This window comes from Anomaloglossus baeobatrachus, chromosome 1 (assembly GCF_048569485.1).
Source record: "Anomaloglossus baeobatrachus isolate aAnoBae1 chromosome 1, aAnoBae1.hap1, whole genome shotgun sequence".
NCBI lineage: Eukaryota > Metazoa > Chordata > Amphibia > Anura > Aromobatidae > Anomaloglossus > Anomaloglossus baeobatrachus.
Window position 1 is genome coordinate 365,431,774 of NC_134353.1, and position 19,920 is coordinate 365,451,693.

At 42.7% G+C, this 19,920-nt stretch overlaps 1 protein-coding gene across 1 annotated transcript in view; it reads left to right on the plus strand.

Annotated features, from left to right (window-relative positions):
- Positions 1-8,348, plus strand: part of PPP2CB (protein phosphatase 2 catalytic subunit beta) — a 63,289-nt gene extending 54,941 nt beyond the window's left edge. The window contains exons 5-7 of the mRNA XM_075352468.1: positions 5,395-5,556; positions 7,058-7,176; positions 7,604-8,348. Coding sequence (XP_075208583.1) covers positions 5,395-5,556; positions 7,058-7,176; positions 7,604-7,676 — 354 coding nt within the window. The 3' untranslated portion in view covers positions 7,677-8,348. The remainder of the gene's footprint in view (positions 1-5,394; positions 5,557-7,057; positions 7,177-7,603) is intronic.
- Positions 8,349-19,920: the final 11,572 nt, after the last annotated feature.

Sequence of the window (19,920 nt, forward strand, 5' to 3'; positions counted from 1 at the left end):
GCGATGCAGCAGCGATCACGACGACGATCTGACCTTATCAGGATCGCTGCTGCGTCGTTACATGGTCGCTGGTCAGCTGTCAAACAGGCAGATCTCACCAGTGACCAGCCCCCGGCCAGCAGCGACGCGTGGAAGTGATGCTGCGCTTGGTAACTTAGGTAAATGTCGGGTAACCAAGAGAAGCACTTTGCTTGGTTACCCGATATTTACCTTGGTTACCAGCGCACACCGCTTAGCGCTGGCTCCCTGCACTCGTAGCCAGAGTACACATCGGGTTATTAAGCAAACCGCTTTGCTTATAGTTACCCGATGTGTACCTTGGCTACGTGTGCAGGGAGCAGGAAGCCGGCTTCAAGAAGCTGCGGACGCTGGTAACCAAGGTAAATATCGGGTAACCAAGCCTTTGCTTGGTTACCCGATATTAACCTTGGTTACCAGCGTCCGCAGACGTCGGCTCCTTGCACATTCAGTTCGTTGCTCTCTCGCTGTCACACACAGCGATGTGTGCTTCACAGCGGGAGAGCAATGACCAAAAAATGGTGCAGGACATTCAGCAACGACCGGCGACCTCACAGCAGGGGCCAGGTCGTTGCTGGATGTCACACACAGTGACATCGCTAGCAAGGTCGCTGCTACGTCACAGAAAATGGTGACTTGTCAGCGACGTCGCTGTCGTTGTCTGTGACATGACCATTAATGTATCTGTTTCTTATATTGTACAAATATTTGTAATCCTTGTCTACGTTGTACAAAGTCACTGAAGATGATGGTGATATATAACCAATAACTGGGCCATTGATCAGTGGTTTTGTGCCCATATTTGCACAATTTGACAAATCCTTGTTGTAAATGCCTACACCAAATCAATGTTGTACGCCATATGTTGTGCAGACGAAGTTGCAATTTGAGCATTGTATGGTAATGTGCAACATTTGATATATTGGTCTCCAGGTGTTTTCTAATATCTGGAAGTACACTAACATATCTTAAGTCTTTGTGTGAAACGTCTGTACTAATGTATAGAATGTGACGCGATGGTCTCCTACTCTTATTGCACATTGACAAGTGTGCTGCAATGGCTGTAAAGTTGGTGCCAATTTACCATCTGGCTGTGTCACATGCAGCTAAAACCTGCTCTTGACAGTTAAAAAAAAAAAATAAAAAAGCCCCAAAAAAACCCCAAACCTTCACTATGCCTGTTTTTCAGAGTTTTTATGGGGTTTTTTTGCAGGGCATTTTTTTAAGGGTTTTTGTCACTTTCCTGGGGTTTGGATTACATGCATGCTTTTATCTACATTACATGCTTAATAGTTAGGGGTTTGTTGGGGTTTTTTTGCACCTTTTTTCACTTTGTCATTGCTTTTTATCAGTGGAAAAAAAGACTTCAAACACAATGAAAGAATTGACCTGCTGCAGTTCTCAAAATTTAGTCAGACGTTTGCACGAGATTTCTGAAATCTCACAGCTTTTGCTGGTACTGTAAAAAGCCGCTTTTAATTTATGTAAAAAAAGCAGCAAAAAAGGCTACATGTGAACATAGCCATAAAGGGGGCTGTCACCAGTTTTTTGCTTCCCCATCTAAGAGCAGCATAATGTAGAGACTGAGACCCTGATTCCAGTGATGTCGCTCAATGGACTGCTTGCTGTTATTTTGATAAAAATCACTATTTTGTCTGCTGAAGATCTAGCAGTTCTTAGAATAATAAGGTCTGTATAACCCCGCCCACACCACTGATTGGCAGCTTTCTGCCTATGCACAGTGTACACCAAACACTGGCAATTACTGATGCGGGTAAGGTTATATAGAGCTTATGAATATGGAGGACTACCTAAAAGCAGGCTTCCTAATCCTTTAGTGATTTCCTGCTGATTAAAACAGTGATTTTTATCATAACTATATTAAACAGCTCAGTAACTGACACCTCACTGGAATCAGGGTCACTATTGCTACATTGTGCTGCTCTCGGATTAGTTGGCAAAAACCTGGTGACAGATTCCCTTTAAGTTAAGACATTTGATTATGGAGCTGCGCAGTTGAAGTGCGAACACTAAAGGGTGCTTTAAACACTGCGATCTCGCTAGCGATCTTGCTAGCGAGATCGCAAGAGATCATACCCGTCCCCGTCGGTTGTGCGACACTGGCAAATCGCTGTCCGTCGCGCGCAACCTCGCTTACCCCCGTCACACGGACTTACCTGCCCTGCGACGTCGCTCTTGCCAGCGAACCGCCTCCTTTCTAAGGGGGCGGTTTGTGCGGCGTCACAGCGACGTCACACGGCAGACGTCCAATACAAGCGAAGGGGCGAAGATGAGCGGGTCGTAACATCCTGCCCACCTCCTTACTTCCACATTGCCGGTGGAGGCAGGTAAGGAGATGTTTGTCGTTCCTGCAGTGTCACACGGAGCGATGTGTGCTGCCGCAGGAACGACGAACAACATCGTATCTGCAGCAGCAACGACATTAAGGAAATGAACGATGTGTCAACGAGCAACGATTTTTCACGTTTTTGTGCTCGTTGATCGTCGCTCATTCGTGTTACACGCTGCTATGTCGGTAACGGCGCCGGATGTGCGTCGCTACCAACGTGACCCCGACGATATATCGTTAGCTATATCGCAGCGTGTAAAGCAGGGGTCTCAAACTCGGCTGGGTGTATGGGCCGCACAGAGGAAAAAAAATAATTTTGGGGGCCGCATTCTTTGCAGGACAAAGTGACATTTTTATTGGTACCATATATATTTTATTTTTTTTTACACACCTTGGGATCACTGATTTTGAACATTTTCACTTGTTCATTATAGCAAACGTGCATATTCTTTGTTTATATATAAACATTTTTTATATATAATATATATTTTATTCCTTTCTTGTAACTAATAGTCTTACAATTAGCACTATATAGAAATTTTGACCAACATCTTTTAGTAATGTTCCCCATATTGTTGTAACGTGCCCATCCTTGTCCCCTTGTAGTATTGTGCCCCATCCTAGTCCCCATCCCACAGTAATGTGCTCATCCTTATCCCCATCCTAAAGTAATGTTCCCCATCCTTGTCCCCATTTTGTAGTAATGTGTTCATCCTTGTCCCCATGTTATAGTAATGTATTCATCCTTGTCCCCATCCTATAGTAATGTCCCCAATCTATAGTAATGTGTCCATCCTTGTCCCCCATCTTATAGTAATGTACCCCATCCTTGTCCCCTTGCAGCAATATCCCCATCCTATAGTACTGTCCCCATTCTATAGTAATGTGCCCATCCTTTAGTAATGTGCCAACCTTGTCCCCACCCTATAGTAATGTCCCCAGCATTATCCCTATTCTATAGTAATGTTTCCCATCCTTGTCCCCTTGTAGTAATGTCCCTATCCTATAGTACTGTGCCCATCCTAGTCCCCATCCTATAGTACTGTGCCCATCCTAGTCCCCATCCTATAGTACTGTGCTCATCCTAGTCCCCATCCTATAGTACTGTGCTCATCCTAGTCCCCATCCTATAGTACTGTGCCCATCCTAGTCCCCATCCTATAGTACTGTGCCCATCCTAGTCCCCATCCTATAGTACTGTGCCCATCCTAGTCCCCATCCTATAGTACTGTGCCCATCCTAGTCCCCATCCTATAGTACTGTGCCCATCCTAGTCCCCATCCTATAGTACTGTGCCCATCCTAGTCCCCATCCTATAGTACTGTGCCCATCCTAGTCCCCATCCTATAGTACTGTGCCCATCCTAGTCCCCATCCTATAGTACTGTGCCCATCCTAGTCCCCATCCTATAGTACTGTGCCCATCCTAGTCCCCATCCTATAGTACTGTGCCCATCCTAGTCCCCATCCTATAGTACTGTGCCCATCCTAGTCCCCATCCTATAGTACTGTGCCCATCCTAGTCCCCATCCTATAGTACTGTGCCCATCCTAGTCCCCATCCTATAGTACTGTGCCCATCCTAGTCCCCATCCTGTAGTAATGTCCCCATCCTATAGTACTGTGCCCATCCTAGTCCCCATCCTATAGTAATGTCCATCCTAGTCCCCATCCTATAGTAATGTCCCCATCCTATAGTCATGTGCCCACCTTGTCCCCATCCTATAGTACTGTGCCCATCCTATAGTAATGTCCCCATCCTATAGTCATGTGCCCATCCTAGTCCCCATCCTATAGTAATGTCCCTATACTATAGTAATAATGTCCCCATCCAATAATATTGTGCCCATCCTTGTAATGTCCCAATCCTATAGTAATGTCCCCAGCTTTATCCCCATCTCATAGTAATGTGCGCACTTTGACCCCATCCTGTAGTAATGGGTCAGCAGCTCCCCTCACCTTCCACAGACGCCGGAGTAAAGCTGAGGGGAGTGGTCTGCGGCCCCAGATCCACAGTGATTGGAGAGATCGGTCACAAGGCCGGTCTCTCCAATCAGAGCTGGGGGCGGGTGAAACAGAGGTCACCCAGCTCCAGATAATGATCAGGGCTACAGCTGCACTGATCTTTGCTGGATTTCAATGTTTTAGCGATTTTCAATGGCTGAAACATTAGTGGCTGTGATTGGCTGAGCGGCGTTCGTCGTTCAATCACAGCCTCCGTAGGTCCGGGGAGGAGACACCCACCCCTCCTGAGGTCCCCTCCTCCCCGAATCTAAGGTACTGTATTTGCAGCGATCGCAGCCACCGGGGCTGCGATTTCGCCATGACGTTCTGGGTACGTCATGGGCCCTTAAGTACAAGGGAGCCATAACGTACCCAGTACGACACAGGTCGCTAAGGGGTTAACGTCCAACACACACACACACACACACACACACCATTCTTCTCACCTGTCCCGCGCTCCCTCCGCTGCCTCACCTCTGCTTCGTGCGGCCCCCAGGCCCGTGCCCCTGGTCACTATCGCGGCAGGTGCAGTGTCACTGTCGGTGATTTATGTGAGATGATTGTATTGCCGGCGCGAGAGCGGAGCGCCTCCAACACATTCATCTGACATAAAGTGCAGACAGTGGCTGCGGCCCCTGCACCGGCCGCGATAGTGACCAGGGGCACGAGCCTGGGGGCCGCATGAACTACCCTGAGGGGCCGTGTGTTTGAGACCCTTGGTGTAAAGCACCCTTTAGGGTATGTTCACACATGGCATTTCTGCTATATAATTAACTCATCACATTTTGTGCATAATGAGATTTCTGTAATCTCATGCAGTGCTTTGAACACATTAAAATTAAATGCTGCAACAACCTCACATTGTATGCAGTTTTTCCTACCACCACTGGATTTTGATGCAGGAAGAAACTCTGGACACATGCGGACATACCCTTTGATTTTGTGCAAATTACGTCATCGTTAATATGTATGGACCATTGTGTTTACTGTTTTTCCTTTTAGTAAAATTGTATTATTCTTCTAGGGGCCAATGTGTGACCTTTTGTGGTCTGATCCAGATGATCGTGGTGGTTGGGGCATTTCCCCTCGAGGTGCTGGCTACACTTTTGGGCAGGATATTTCTGAAACTTTTAACCATGCCAATGGACTCACTTTGGTGTCACGTGCTCACCAACTTGTAATGGAGGTAAGCCTAGAGGCAATACATCAAAATACTAGTGAAGTTTAGTATTTACATATTGTATATTGTACTGTAATATACCTCCGTTTTCATTGCAGTATGACACAGGGTTGGAACTTTAGGGAGGAATTGGTGGATTTTGTTAATTTTTAGGATGAAAGAAATAAACTTGAAAATGAATAGGCTATAATCTACAGGCAAATCTATCTATAAGAACTACATAACAGAGAAAATGTTTGTTCCGTTCGCATCCAAGGCCATGTGTAATACCATCAAGATCAAAAATGTGGCTAAATGTAAAGGCTAAAGTTTAGTTCTGGATTGCATACTGACACCGAGAATTGTAGGTGTCAATTAAGATTGATTGTTTTAGGCGCAATATTCAGGGCATAATACTCAATTTGAAGATGGAGTAGCATGAAAACTTTTACTGGCTCTAGGGACCAAAGAGGACGGGGGACATGGCAGGAGAATTCTAGAAAGAAGATTGTAGATGATTAAAGCTGTAAATCCTAAATAACAATTCTTTAGAATTGTTCCATTTGTAACTTATAAATGTTCACATGACCAGAAGGGCAAATCACTAGGCTCAGTGATGATGCAGAGGTAGTTGGCACAAGACTGCTGAGCCCAGTGATTAGCTGCAGTGGTCGCATGCTTTGTGATGTCACCGCTGCAGCCTGTAAACAAGGCAGTCGATGGTGGAGAGACAGCACTGAAACAGCAATTTTATTTTTACCTAGAGGAAGCCTATAAGGGGATAAAAAAGGAAACTTATTCCTCAATACCTTTTAGACATATTAGAGGTGGACAGTTTGGGGGAGCTTTATTTATACAGTCTTGCAATCATGGTTGATATGTTACACCAATATTATGCAGCAAAATGATGGCCTCTTCGCCCCCTAAACACCAGCAAAAGTGTGATAATGGGTGTTAAGTGACTATCATTTTGTCTCCACCAGAAGCAACACTGACAGTCTTACGTAAAGGGAATCTGTCAGCATAGAATGACTGTTCAAACCAAGCACATATGCTATTGCATCATGGTGGGGCCAATCATTTATATACACCTTCTGTGAAAGATCAATCACCGTAAAATGTTGAAATAGAAGAAATATGGTACATCAGGGGCATAGACCAGAGAAGTCCAGGTAAATGTGACTGGTAAATCATTTAATTGGTGTTTTTATAGTGACTTTAACAGGACGTGTAACAATTTTAGTGTTGCTTCTGGTGGACTCAAGTGCAGGCATGTAACACCTGAAGTAATTAATTTTAATGTCACTGTCAAGTGGTAGGTTTTGGGGTTCTGCTGCTTCCTCCTACTAGGAGTGCTGACGTTTAGTAATTTTCTTTTACATAATAAATATAGCACATTTGCCAGTTTTTGGTACAATTTTTGCGATACTTCGAGGGCATTATGTTTAGAAACATTCTATTTTTTTCCCCTTGCTTGAACCTTGCTCTGCGGTCTTTACTAATATTCCATCCATCTGTTGTCTTTCAGGGTTACAACTGGTGTCATGACAGGAATGTGGTAACCATTTTCAGTGCACCTAATTACTGTTACCGTTGTGGGAATCAGGCAGCTATAATGGAACTGGACGACACCCTAAAATACTCCTTGTAAGTGGCTTTATGTACCAGAGACCTGGCTCATGTCTATAATGGAGGAAAAAGCTAAAATCATATCACTGCCTAGATCAGTGGTACCTAACTCGTAGCCCAGATACCTCCTGTATACCTTTACCCTGGAAAAGGGCAACTGAAAAGAATTTTGATTTTAGTATTGATGAAACTAGATATGCAGTCTATAATTGTATGCTCACACATCGTGTTTAATATAGCAGCCTTGGCCTGTTGGCAAATACCCTTAAGGGTACTACTGTGCAGCAAAAAATACTACAAGCCATGGTAAAGCCATGTAGTTTTCTGTTTTGGCTGTGTAATAATTTTAGATTTGTGCCGCAGACGTGAATGAATGATTGCATATCCTCTAGGCTGCCTTGCTACTGTTTCTAAATTCTAATTGTATTCTTTCTCTTCTCTGCAGCCTTCAGTTTGATCCTGCTCCTCGGCGTGGAGAGCCGCATGTTACCCGACGCACTCCTGACTATTTCCTATAAGCGATCTCTACACATTGCCTTCATCTGTGCAATTATACTTGGCATTTAAACAACATACATGTGTCTATATATAGACATGCAAACCAACAAATGAAAATCCAAAATTATTTAAACATTCAGAATCTGCTGTTAAATCGCCCTGTCCTGACTGTCCCTGAAGTACACTTTTCATTTCCCCCAATTTATATTCCCTAACAAGCTAAACCACCACTATCACGGACCAAAATGTGCCATACTGTTGATGAAGCATTTAGCACAATTTGAGACTGCGGATAAGAACATAAAACGCATAGCCAGTCCATTAGTCAGTTTGCCTGCCGTATTTGTACAAGTTGTTTCCTACTGAACTGTTTAAGCAGTTGATACAGGGGAAGTTGCAAGGCCTTTACCCCCACCCCACCCCACCCAAGCCCTTTGCACCTTCTTTGTAAATTTTAGTTGTAGTGATAAGCTGGCATGACATTCTATTTGGAGTTATTTTTAAGAAGATGCACAAGCTAACAATCCACAGTTTATTTTTTTTTGTTTTTAAAAAGTACAGATATATTGGACAGATTTGACATGAGTGTTTGCCATAACATTAACGTACGTTTTTTCTGTATATTTGTCAAGAAAGTGCTTGCGGCTCCTTTGGTGTATTTGAACAAATAAACTTTCAATTGTAGACCTCCAGCAGTTGTGTAGAGTGCTTTTTACTTCGGGAAAAAAAAGAACAGAGAAACGGAGGAAGGATTTGGGGTGTTATAAAATGGTACACGAGAGGGTACATTTGGCAAAATCAGAGATGTGAGAACTTTTTGAACTAGAGGGGACAATTGAAGGAATCCGGGATGAAGAAATTATATAAACTAGAAGGGACAATTGAAGGAATCTGGGATGATGAAACAATATAAACTAGAGGGGACAATTAAAGGAATCCGGGATAAATAAACAATATAAACCTAGAGGGGGAGAATTGAAGGAATCTGGGATGAAGAAACAATATAACCTAAAGGGGACAATTGAAGGAATCCGGGATAAATAAAAAATATAAACCTAGAGGGGGAGAATTGAAGGAATCCGGGATGATGAAACAATATAAACCAGAGGGGGAGAATTGAAGGAATCTGGGATGAAGAAACAATATAACCTAAAGGGGACAATTGAAGGAATCCGGGATAAATAAAAAATATAAACCTAGAGGGGGAGAATTGAAGGAATCCGGGATGAAGAAACAATATAAACCAGAGGGGACAATTGAAGGAATCCGGGATGAAGAAACCATATAAACCAGAGGGGACAATTGAAGGAATCCGGGATGAAGAAACAATATAAACTAGAGGGGAGAATTGAAGGAATCCGGGATGAAGAAACCATATAAACTAGAGGGGAGAATTGAAGGAATCCGGGATGTGATCAAACTATGAACTAGTGGGGACAATTGTAAGTAGGAACACTATAAACTAAAACCACATCCAAGAAGTTTATTAACCTTTCAAGTGCTTCACAGGAACTAAAGTGATGTGTAATGAAAGAAAAGTCAAAAATTAACATTTTACATAAAAAAATGTTACTCTAGCCCCAATTTATTCACTTTCAGAAGAAATAATCCAACAGAATAGACCTCAAAATTTGTTACCCAGTTTCTTCTGAGCGTGGTGATACCCCACATGTGGTCGGAAACCTCTGTTTGGACAAACGGACACGTTCGGAAAGAAAGGAGCGCTATTTGAATTTTGGAATACAAATTTGAAATAGATTACAGGCACCATGTTGCATTTGCAGGGCCCGTAAGGAACCTAAACCGCAGTGACCCCATTTTGGAAACTAGACCCTCAAAATGATTTTATCTAGTGAGCATTTTGAAGAAGCAGGTACTTCACAGAATTTGATAACATTAGGTCGACCTACTGAAAATTTATTTTTTTTTCTTTTTTCACAAAAATGTTGCTTTAGAATTGCTTTTCTGACTTGTTCAAGAGGTAACACTAAAAAGTGAACCCCGCAGTTTGCTACACAGTTTCTTTTCAGCGTGCGGACACCCCATATGTGGTCAGAAAGTTCTGTTTGGACAAGGGAGGGCTCGGAACGGAAGGAGCAATTATTGAATTTTGGAAACCAAATTTGGGTAAAATAATTGTGGTATGAAGTGCACAATTTTTTCAATTTTACTGCACTTGGAGATAGCAGAGACCCTGGAGATCACGGTCCGGGTGCGCGACATCATGCCCACAATTATTTTAAGAAATAGCAACAGAAAGAGGAGATAAAAACTCCTCCAAAATTTAATATACTCACAGCAAACAAGAGGGCAACCAGTCCAGTTAGCCCAGGCCAACACATCTAATGCACCAACAGGATGCAGACAAACCTCTCAACATGATGGACACTTCACAGGTGCAAGGTAAATTGCACACTAGTGGCGCGCATAGGGCACTGTTCACACTCTTATGCGCATGGTATCCAGCCAGCAACCTATTATCACGCCCTTACTATTAGGTTAGGCGGGTTACCCGGACACTACTCACTGCAGCACACAAGGGACAGAGACTCCACTATGCACGGCCGTATTAAGAGGCCCGGCTGCACCCTGTGTTAAAAAAAAAAAATATTTATTAGTGTAGGGACCCACAAGCATGAGGATCCGTGATGAGGATTGTGGGCTTATGTACATTGGCCAATTTACTAACTAATACCTCATATATATTTGAAATATATTTTTTGCACCTTTTTTTTAACACACGGTGCATAGTGGAGTCTCTGTCCCTTGTGTGCGGCAGTGAGTAGTGTTCGGGTAACCCGCCTAAGCCAATAGTAAGGGCGTGATAATAGGTTGCTAGCTGGATACCATGCGCATACGAGTGTGAACAGTGCCCTATGCGCGCCACTAGTGTGCAATTTACCTTGCACCTGTGAAGTGTCCATCATGTTGAGAGGTTTGTCTGCATCCTGTTGGTGCATTAGATGTGTTGGCCTGGGCTAACTGGACTGGTTGCCCTCTTGTTTGCTGTGAGTATATTAAATTTTGGAGGAGTTTTTATCTCCTCTTTCTGTTGCTATTTCTTAAAATAATTGTGGGCATGATGTCGCGCACCCGGACCGTGATGTCCAGGGTCTCTGCTATCTCCAAGTGCAGTAAAATTGCAAAAATTGTGCACTTCAATTTTTTTTTTTTATAATAAATTTACCATAACATTTACTATGTTCACTATGTGGCAAAACAGACCTGGCAAAATAATTCCCCAGGTCAGTACAGATACATAGATACTAAACATTTATAGTTATTTCTATTTAATTGGGGAATTTATCTTTTTTAGAAATTTTGTAAAAAACATTGCAATGTTGTGGAAACAAAAAAAAATGACTTTTTTTTTTGTGTTACTGTTTACCAAACAGATTATTTTATATTTTGATTAATTCGAACATTTTTGAACTCTGCGATACCAATGTGTATTGTTAATTTCAATAAGGTAAAAGGAGGTTATTTGAACTTTTGTAATTTTTTTTTTTTTTTTAAACTCCACTTTTTATTGTTTTTACTAGTCCACTTGGGGTACTTGAAGTTGCGATCTTCCGACTGCTTGTGCTGTACAGTGCAGTGCTCTGTACAGCTGAAATACTGACTTCCAATGAACACCAGCATGCAGCCGTTCACAGGAAGTTCGTCATGACAGTGACTCATCCCTGGCTGTCATGACAATCGGCAACCCACGATCACGTCACAGGGCTACAGATGGGAGCACAGAATGATGCTCTCGTTGCTGGAGCGCCTTAAATCCCTCTGTAAGAGATTGACAGCTGGATTTAACTTGTGTGAGCGAAATACTCTACTTCTATGCCCTTGGAACGCTAATAAGATTTGTTTTACAAGCGCTTGGAGAAATCCACGCAGCACAGCCAAATGTGGTGTACTGAAGGTTTGTTTTATTACATCATGTGACCAGCTTATATATACACGTCTCACAAAGAAATTACCATGCACCAATTAGAGCCGTAGGGGTGTGTGCAGAAATGTGAAACTTACTTGCCCATCAGTATAATTTGAACCCGATGACCTCATTCAGTTATAATACAAGACGATTTCTATAGAATACAAAATGGCTTGTATTCTCTCACACTGGCTAACGGATGCCTGCAAATCTACAATCTGCCCACCACTGTTAGGCCGGGGCCACACGGGGGACTAATGCGATCCTCGCATGACACTCTGCTCACGCTGGCAGCACAACAGGAGCTGAGTGTCATGTGAGTCACTTCGACTGAGGTCCGATCATACAATCGGACCTCAGCTGCTGGGGACGGGCCGGCTCTAAGGAGGGGCGGGCCGGCTTTGTGGAGGGGAAGGAGGGATTTATCTCTCTCTCTCCTGCGTAGCTGGCTATTGCCATTCTCGCCCTCCACTCGCGGTACACCGGTGTACTGTGAGTGCAGTGCGATTTTTATTTATTTTTTTTTTCTTTCGCTTCATAGACTTGAATGGGTACGAGAGAAAACCGGATCGCATTACAGTCGCACCATGCTGCGATTGTTTTCTCTGTCCGATTAGGGCTGAGAAAATAATCGCTCATGGGTGCTGACACATTGGCTAATATTGGTCCGAGCGGAATGCGGTGTTTTATCGCATTGCACTCGCTCCGATTTTCATGCCGTGTGTCTTAGGCCTAAGAGACATGCCTGCTGATCAGATCAGCCATCATGTGCAGGGAAACATGTGGGCTTGACGTGCGAGTCCTCATCGGGAGAGAAGTATACGACCCTCGATGTACCAGTACGTCCATGGTCGTGAAGGGGTTAAGAGGTGTTTGAGAATATTTGCTTTGCTATGCTATGCTATATATTGCGCCCGCTTCAGAGTTGTGGCCTTCGATGAAATACAAATCTATGAGACAGCTAAAGATGTCCTTTGCTGGCTGGATGAAAATGACCGTAGACTGACGGAAAAATAAACTCATCTAGGTGACTGTTTCCATGTATATATAATGGTTCCAGCAGAAAATCAGTATGGTCTGATTGAAGACACCTTGAGTCTATAAGTTTTCTGAAGGAACAGTTTCCGGTGATATGATGCATTATCAGGAGTTGGAGTGTTTCGACATATGATTGTTGCTAACAGTACAAAAAGTTCTTTGCAGGCTGGAGACTTCATTGGCTCCTAATTTCTTCCAAGAGAATTTTTTTTTTTTTAAAGTTAGTTTTTGTTTATTCTAGGTTTATGGTTCCTAGATGTTGTGACAGTTTGTGACATCCTTTTGAACACCTACACAATGTATGATAGAGTATAAATATTATAGCGTGGAACGTGAGAGTCAAAAAAAAATGTGCTGTATTTTCCTGGCTGAAACAATATTGCCCTGCTATCATGTTTATCTGAAACACGTTTTCCAAGCAAAAACATGCGATTAATGCATAGGTTGTGGTTACTGATGGGCAAGCGTGCTCTATACTCGATCAAGCATTGGAGTACTCGAGACACTTGATAGAGTATCCTGGTATTCTGGCGCCATGCTCAAGTCCCCGCCCCATATGTTTTGCGGCAAATTTTCAGCCACTAAACATGTAGGGACTGACTGCCAATCACAGTAATGCCATGGCCATGCTGGTTACTAGCATTGCTGTGATTGGCTGGCTGCATAGCGTCATCAGCTCTATATAAGACCTGGTGATGCCATGCTCGGTGCACCGTATCTAGAAATAGTGTAAGGAGTTTTCTGCTGGAGAAGAGTGTTATAGCATTACCGTACCTGCTGTTGCAAAATTAAACCAACAGTCCTTTTCAAGGCTAATTTAAAATAGATTCTACTCTCTAATGCCAATTCTAGCTGCAATTTAGTGTAGGGCAAGCTGTTAGAATCGGGATAGTAATAGAGGCATTTTGGCAGGGATTCTAACCTTACAGACCTTGCTGCTGCTGTGTTATATCAAGTCTTTTTCAAGGATAATTCAAATAGATTGTATTCTATAATAATACTGCTCTTAGCTGCAATTAGTGTAGGGTTAGCTGCTGGAGTAGGGATAGCGTATAAGAGGCATCTAGTCAGGAATTATTGCCTTCCACTCCTTAGTGCTGCCATGTACAACCAAGTGTCTTTTCAGGGCCAATTTAAATAGATTGTATTCTCTAATACCGCTCTTAGCTACATATATAACTTAAAATGCGCAAAATGTGCGGTAGGGGACGGGGAAGTGGACATCCTGCTGATGGTGCTGGAATAAAAAGATAAACAGGCGCTCTAATGGGTGAATATGCAGGGCTTGATTGCTGCAGAGCTCTATGGAAAGGCTCACTTTACTAAGGGTGTGCTATCTGCACAACACTGGAGTAGGCTTGACTGCAGCTCCAATCTCAGATCCTAGCGGGGGACCAAATTTCAATGTAGAACAGAGAAAAAAAAGTGATTTGTAATGGGCACTGGGAGTAAGCGGAAACGAGATTGTTTAAAATTGACAACAACATGTTTCAAGGACGGGCCGTTTTCTTCCTCAGGTAAAGTTACAATAAAAACATCGCAATATAAATTGCACATCACAGGTGAATAAAAGCAAAAAAAGACAGTTTGCGCTCTGATAATGCTAAAGTATGGAAACCATGAATGTGTGAACATGGACCTGCATTACTGCTAAGGAAAATCTAAAAAAAAAAGAGAGATATTTAGCATATAGAAATGGCCATTTGTATATCTGCCTAGTTGCCCCTTCACGGCATATCTCGTAACTGGGTACCTAACGCTATTCTGAAGCCTGAAGGTGAATGAAAGCAATCTAACTCATTCATTACGAAGGAAATACATACAGGCTACATCTTCATCCAAATGTTTGGATGAATATTGAAGTTTTCAAACACATAGATAAAAAAGCAAATTACATATACAAAATTAAATACAATAAAATCATATAGGGCGGCACGGTGGCTCAGTGGTTAGCACTACAGTCTTGCAGCGCTGGGGTCCTGGGTTCAATTCCCACCAAGGACACTATCTGCAAGGAGTTTGTATGTTCTTCCCGTGTTTGCGTGGGTTTCCTCCGGGTACTCCGGTTTCCTCCCACACTCCAAAGACATACAGATAGGGACTCTAGATTGTGAGCCCCAATGGGGACAGTGTTGCCAATGTATGTAAAGTGCTATGGAATTAATAGCGCTATATAAATGAATAAATTATTATATGATAAAATGGATATTACTAAGAGTTGAATACTACTTTCTATATTCTTAATGTATAGAATAATACAAACTGATGCTGAAAAGTTAAGTAGCCTCAATTTTCCGGTAGGCTGTAGTGTATGATGAAAAAATCGAGTCAGGATGTGATGTTTTGAATCCTCGTGAGATAATTGCTTGTTTTGATAAACCATCTGTGCTCTGCCACTGAGGGGTGAGCTGCTGTGAGGAGTAGAGATGGGTGAACCCGCAAATATTCAAGTTCACGGGTCCAAACGGATTTAAAAAAATAAATAAATCTGATTCAGGACTGGACTTGAACCGAATATCTGCCCAGGTACTGAACCCCATATAAGTATATGGGGACCTGAACATTGTTCTGTGAAATGGTAGAAAGGGCTATGGGGATTAGAGCAGGAACGTTATACTTACCGAGTTCCTCGTGCGGCTGTAACATTACTTCTGGGTCCGCTCATTAACCCTCATACATATTCATTGCTTCCCCCACCCACCATCAGTCCTGGCATCTCTGGTTGTAGTCAGACCATGCCTCCACCCTGTATGACAGCATCTGTGATTGGCTGGAATTACAGACACTGTCTGCGTCCCTATAATGTAAAAATAAATTGGTGTAGGGTTCCCCCATATGGTGATACCCAGTGCAGATTCATGGCTGCAACCCCCAGCCGTGTGCTTATCTTGGCTGTGTATCAAAATAACAGGTGCCCTATGTGGCTTTTTAAAATAATTCTTTAACCCCTTAAGGACCCATGACGTACTGGACGTCATGGATCATGCGCGGTTAATCCCCGCCCCCTGCCGTGGGCAGGCTGCGGTGATCCGTGCACATATCAGCTGTTTTCAACAGCTGACGTGTGCCTGCTTGTCACGGGTGGAATCTCTTCCACCCACGACTATTAACCCCTTACATCTCTCTGCCAAAATCTGACAGGGAGATGAATATGCGCACCGCCATTATGCTGATTTACCCTGCCCCCATAGGAAGTAAAGTGACATGATCATGTGACTTCCGGTGGTTGCCATGGTAGCACAGGGTCATGTGATGACGCCTGTAGCTAACATGAGTCATTTACTCTCAATGCTGGAATACTGTCGGCATTGAAAGTAAAGCAGCATATCTGCAGATCTTGGCTCTGTAGCTGTGATCTGGAGATATGGCAGAGCGATCAGATTGCCGATCGCTATAACTCCCTAGGGGGACTAGTAAAATAAAAAAAAGTAAAAAAAACAGTTTTAAAAAAATTAAAAAAACAAACAAAAAAAACCCCTAAAAGTTCAAATCACCCCCTTGAAAATTAAAGGGTTAAAAAATAAATACACATTTGGTATCGCCGCATTCAGAAATGTCTGATCTATCAAAATATAAAATCAATTAATCTGATAAATGGCGTAGCAGCAAAAAAATTCCAAACGCCAAAATTACGTTTTTTGGTCGCCGCAAATTTTACGCAAAATGCAATAACAAATAAGCGATCAAAACATAGCATCTGCGCAAAAATGGTACCATTAAAAACGTCAGCTCAAGACGCAAAAAATAAGCCATCACTGAGCCATAGATGAAGAAAAATGAGAATGCTACACTTTTTGGAAAATGGCGCAAAACGTGCGCCACTTTTTTTTTGGACAAGTTTGTGAATTTTTTTTAACCCCTAAGATACAAGTAAACCTATTGATGTTTGGTGTCTACAAACTTGCACTGACCTCAGACATCACAACAACACATCAGTTTTACTATGTAGTGAACATGGTCAATAAAATATTACAAAAACTATTGTGCAATCACTTTTTTTTGCAATTTTTCCACACTTGGAATTTTTTTGCCATTTTCCAGTACACTATATGGTAAAACTTATGGTTCCATTTAATCCCTTCAGCCCCGGGGCACTTTCCGTTTTTTGCGTTTTTGTTTTTTGCTCCCCTTCTTCCGAGAGCCGTAACTTTTTTATTTTTCCGTCAATCTTGCCATATGAGGGCTTGTTTTTTGCGGGACAAGTTGTACTTTTAAATGAAACCATACGTTTTACCATATGGTGTACTGGAAAGCAGCAAAAAAATTCCAAGTGTGGAAAAATTGCAAAAAAGTGTGATGGCACACTAGTTTTTGGGATGTTTTATTCACGGTGTTCACTATATGGTAAAACTGATGTGTAGGTATGATGCCTGAGGTCGGTGCGAGTTTGTAGACACCAAACATGTATAGATTTACTTGTATCTAAGGGGTTAAAAAAAAATTCACAAGTTTGTCCAATAAAAGTGGCGCACGTTTTGCGCCATTTTCCAAAACACGTAGCGTTCTTATTTTTTGGGATCTATGGCTCAGTGACTGCTTATTTTTTGCGTCTCGAGCTGATGTTTCTAATGGTAGCATTTTTGCGCAGATGCTACGTTTTGATCGCCTGTTATTGCATTTTGCGTAAAACTTGCGGCGACCAAAAAACGTAATTTTGGCGTTTGGAATTTTTTTGCCACTACGCCGTTTACCAATCAGATTGATTTTATATTTTGATAGATCGGGCATTTCTGAACGCGGTGATACCAAATATCTGTATATTTATTTATTTTTTAACCCTTTAATTTTCAATGGGGGGAAAGTGGGGTGATTTGAACTTTTAGGTTTTTTGTTTTTTTTTTTAATTTTTTAAAACTTTTTTTAAAACTTTTTTTTTACTTTTTTTATTTTATTTTACTAGTCCCCCTAGGGGGCTATAGCGATCAGCAATCCGATTGCTGATCGCTATCTGCTGATCACAGCTATACCGCTGTAAACAGCAGAAATAGTCTTTCTTTCTTCCTCTGCTCCGTGCCGAGGAAGAATGAAAGTGAAACTTCATAGCAGCAGGCGTCATCACATGACCCTGTGCTACGATGGCAACCACCGAACGTCACGTGATCACTCACGTGACGTCCGGAGGGGGCGGGGGTAAGTAAAAAAAATGGCAGCGCGCATATAGATCTCGCTGCCAGACTTTGGCAGCGAGATCTAAGGGGTTAATGTTCCGGGTGGAATGCGATTCCACTCGGAACATGTAGGCACACATGTCAGCTGTAGAAAACAGCTGATGTGTGCCGATCCACGCCGCCTGCCCGCGGCAGGGGGCGGGGCTTACCGGGACACGATCCATGATGGAAAGATCCGTCCATAGTCGTGAAGGGGTTAAAACTGCAACTCATCCCGCAAAAAACAAGCCCTTATATGGCAAGATTGATGGTAAAATAAAAAAATTACGGCTCTCAGAAAAAAGAAACTGAACCCCCACCCCCCAAGAAAAACGCAAAAATAAAAAAAAACACCGTGCTGTCCCCTCTAATATTGATACTTAGCTATGATAATGCCGACAGCTGGGGTCTAGTATTCTCAGGCTGGGGAGGCTGTTATGATTGTGACCGAGGAGGATCAAAAAAAGATAAAAACTAGGAAATCCAGAGTGTCACCAGAGTGGTTGGAAACTCAGCTGACTGCAGACCTCACACTGACAACACAACTAGAAGTAGCCGTGGGACGAGCCTACGATGACCTAGTCGACACAGCCGGAGAACTAATTCTTCCTAAAGGGAGAAAAACACGAAAAGCTAATCTGCCTCGGAGCAGATCCCCAAAGATATAGATAGCCCCCTAACATATAAAACTGGGGACACAAGATGAAACACAGTACACAGGTAGAAAACAGATTCAGCAAAGATGAGTCCCAAACTAGCTATACAGTGTGTCCCCAAATATCCTGTCCACTGCCATTAACTTGAGAACGGCGGCAGCTCTAGGCATAGAAGTGGTGTCTAGGTATAGTAAAGTAGTCATGCGCTACGCAATGAAACCACCTATTGCGCCACCTGGTGGAAAACAATGGAGTTAACATTTTTATCTCGAAAAGCGAACGAGGTAGAGAAAAATAATGAATTACAAACTTGTAGGGCATCATCAATTCAATATGAATTGACACCTTGCATACAGAAATGCTATGATTAGAATGTGTAAAACTCACAAGACTGCGGACATGAAGCGATACCTCATGGAGACCTTCCTACAAGTCATTGGGTATGGTGGCTGTGCGGAGTGGCCTCCACACTCACCTGACCTGACCCCATTGGACTTCTTTCTGTGAGGTCACATCAACAGCAGGTGTATGCAACCCCTCCACCAACATTGCAGGACCTACGACGACGTATCACAGATGCTTGTGCAAACGTGTCACCTACCATATTGCACAACGTGCAGCAAGATACAGTATGCTGGCCAGAGTCCAGATGTGCATTGTAGCTGACTGTGGCCACTTTGAGCATCAAAGTTAAATGAGCGCCATATGCGTGACCAGCATTCAATGGTTTTTTTTGGGGTGGGGTCATGGTTTTCATATCATAGAATTTCTGTATGCAAGGTGTCGATTCGTATTAAATTCATGATGCCCTACAATTTTTTTAATACACTTTTTTTCTCTATCTCATTCAGTTTTCGAGGTAAAAATGCTAACTGTTGTTTTCCACCAGGTAGCGTAGTATGTGGTTTCATTGCGTAGCGCATGGCTACTTTATTATATCTATGCACCCCTTCTATGCCTATAGCTGCCGCCGTTCTCACATTAATGGCGGTGGACACACTGTATAGGAAAGGACAGAAAAGAGCACTGTCTGCAGCTGCGCAATACCCTAGAAAAAAACCAACACACCTGATAGGAAAAAAGCTGACACCACATGGCTTCTCCCCCACTATATCAGTACTCTGGTATTACTGGCATCCAAGCAAAACACTAATATAGCGGAAGGACTAAAATTAATACCGAGCATGACAAAACATTGTCATTGTCAAACAAATACATTGCAGAATATGGAATATCCAACTCCACCCAGAACTTCACAAGCAAAATCAGGGAACAAGCCTTAGTACCTCAAAATTAAACAACAGGAAAATGGAAATAAAACCAGCAGAGGTACAAGATCAAACTTATCTGTTAGGAGTTCAGGTAGAAACAGAAGATAGGGCAGGCTTCAGAATGTCCACAGCACCACAGGAAGCAACATTGATCACCGGCCCAGACCAAGAGAAAACTACTCAGTTATATAGGCCCAGTCTGAACAACCAGATTTCCAATCATC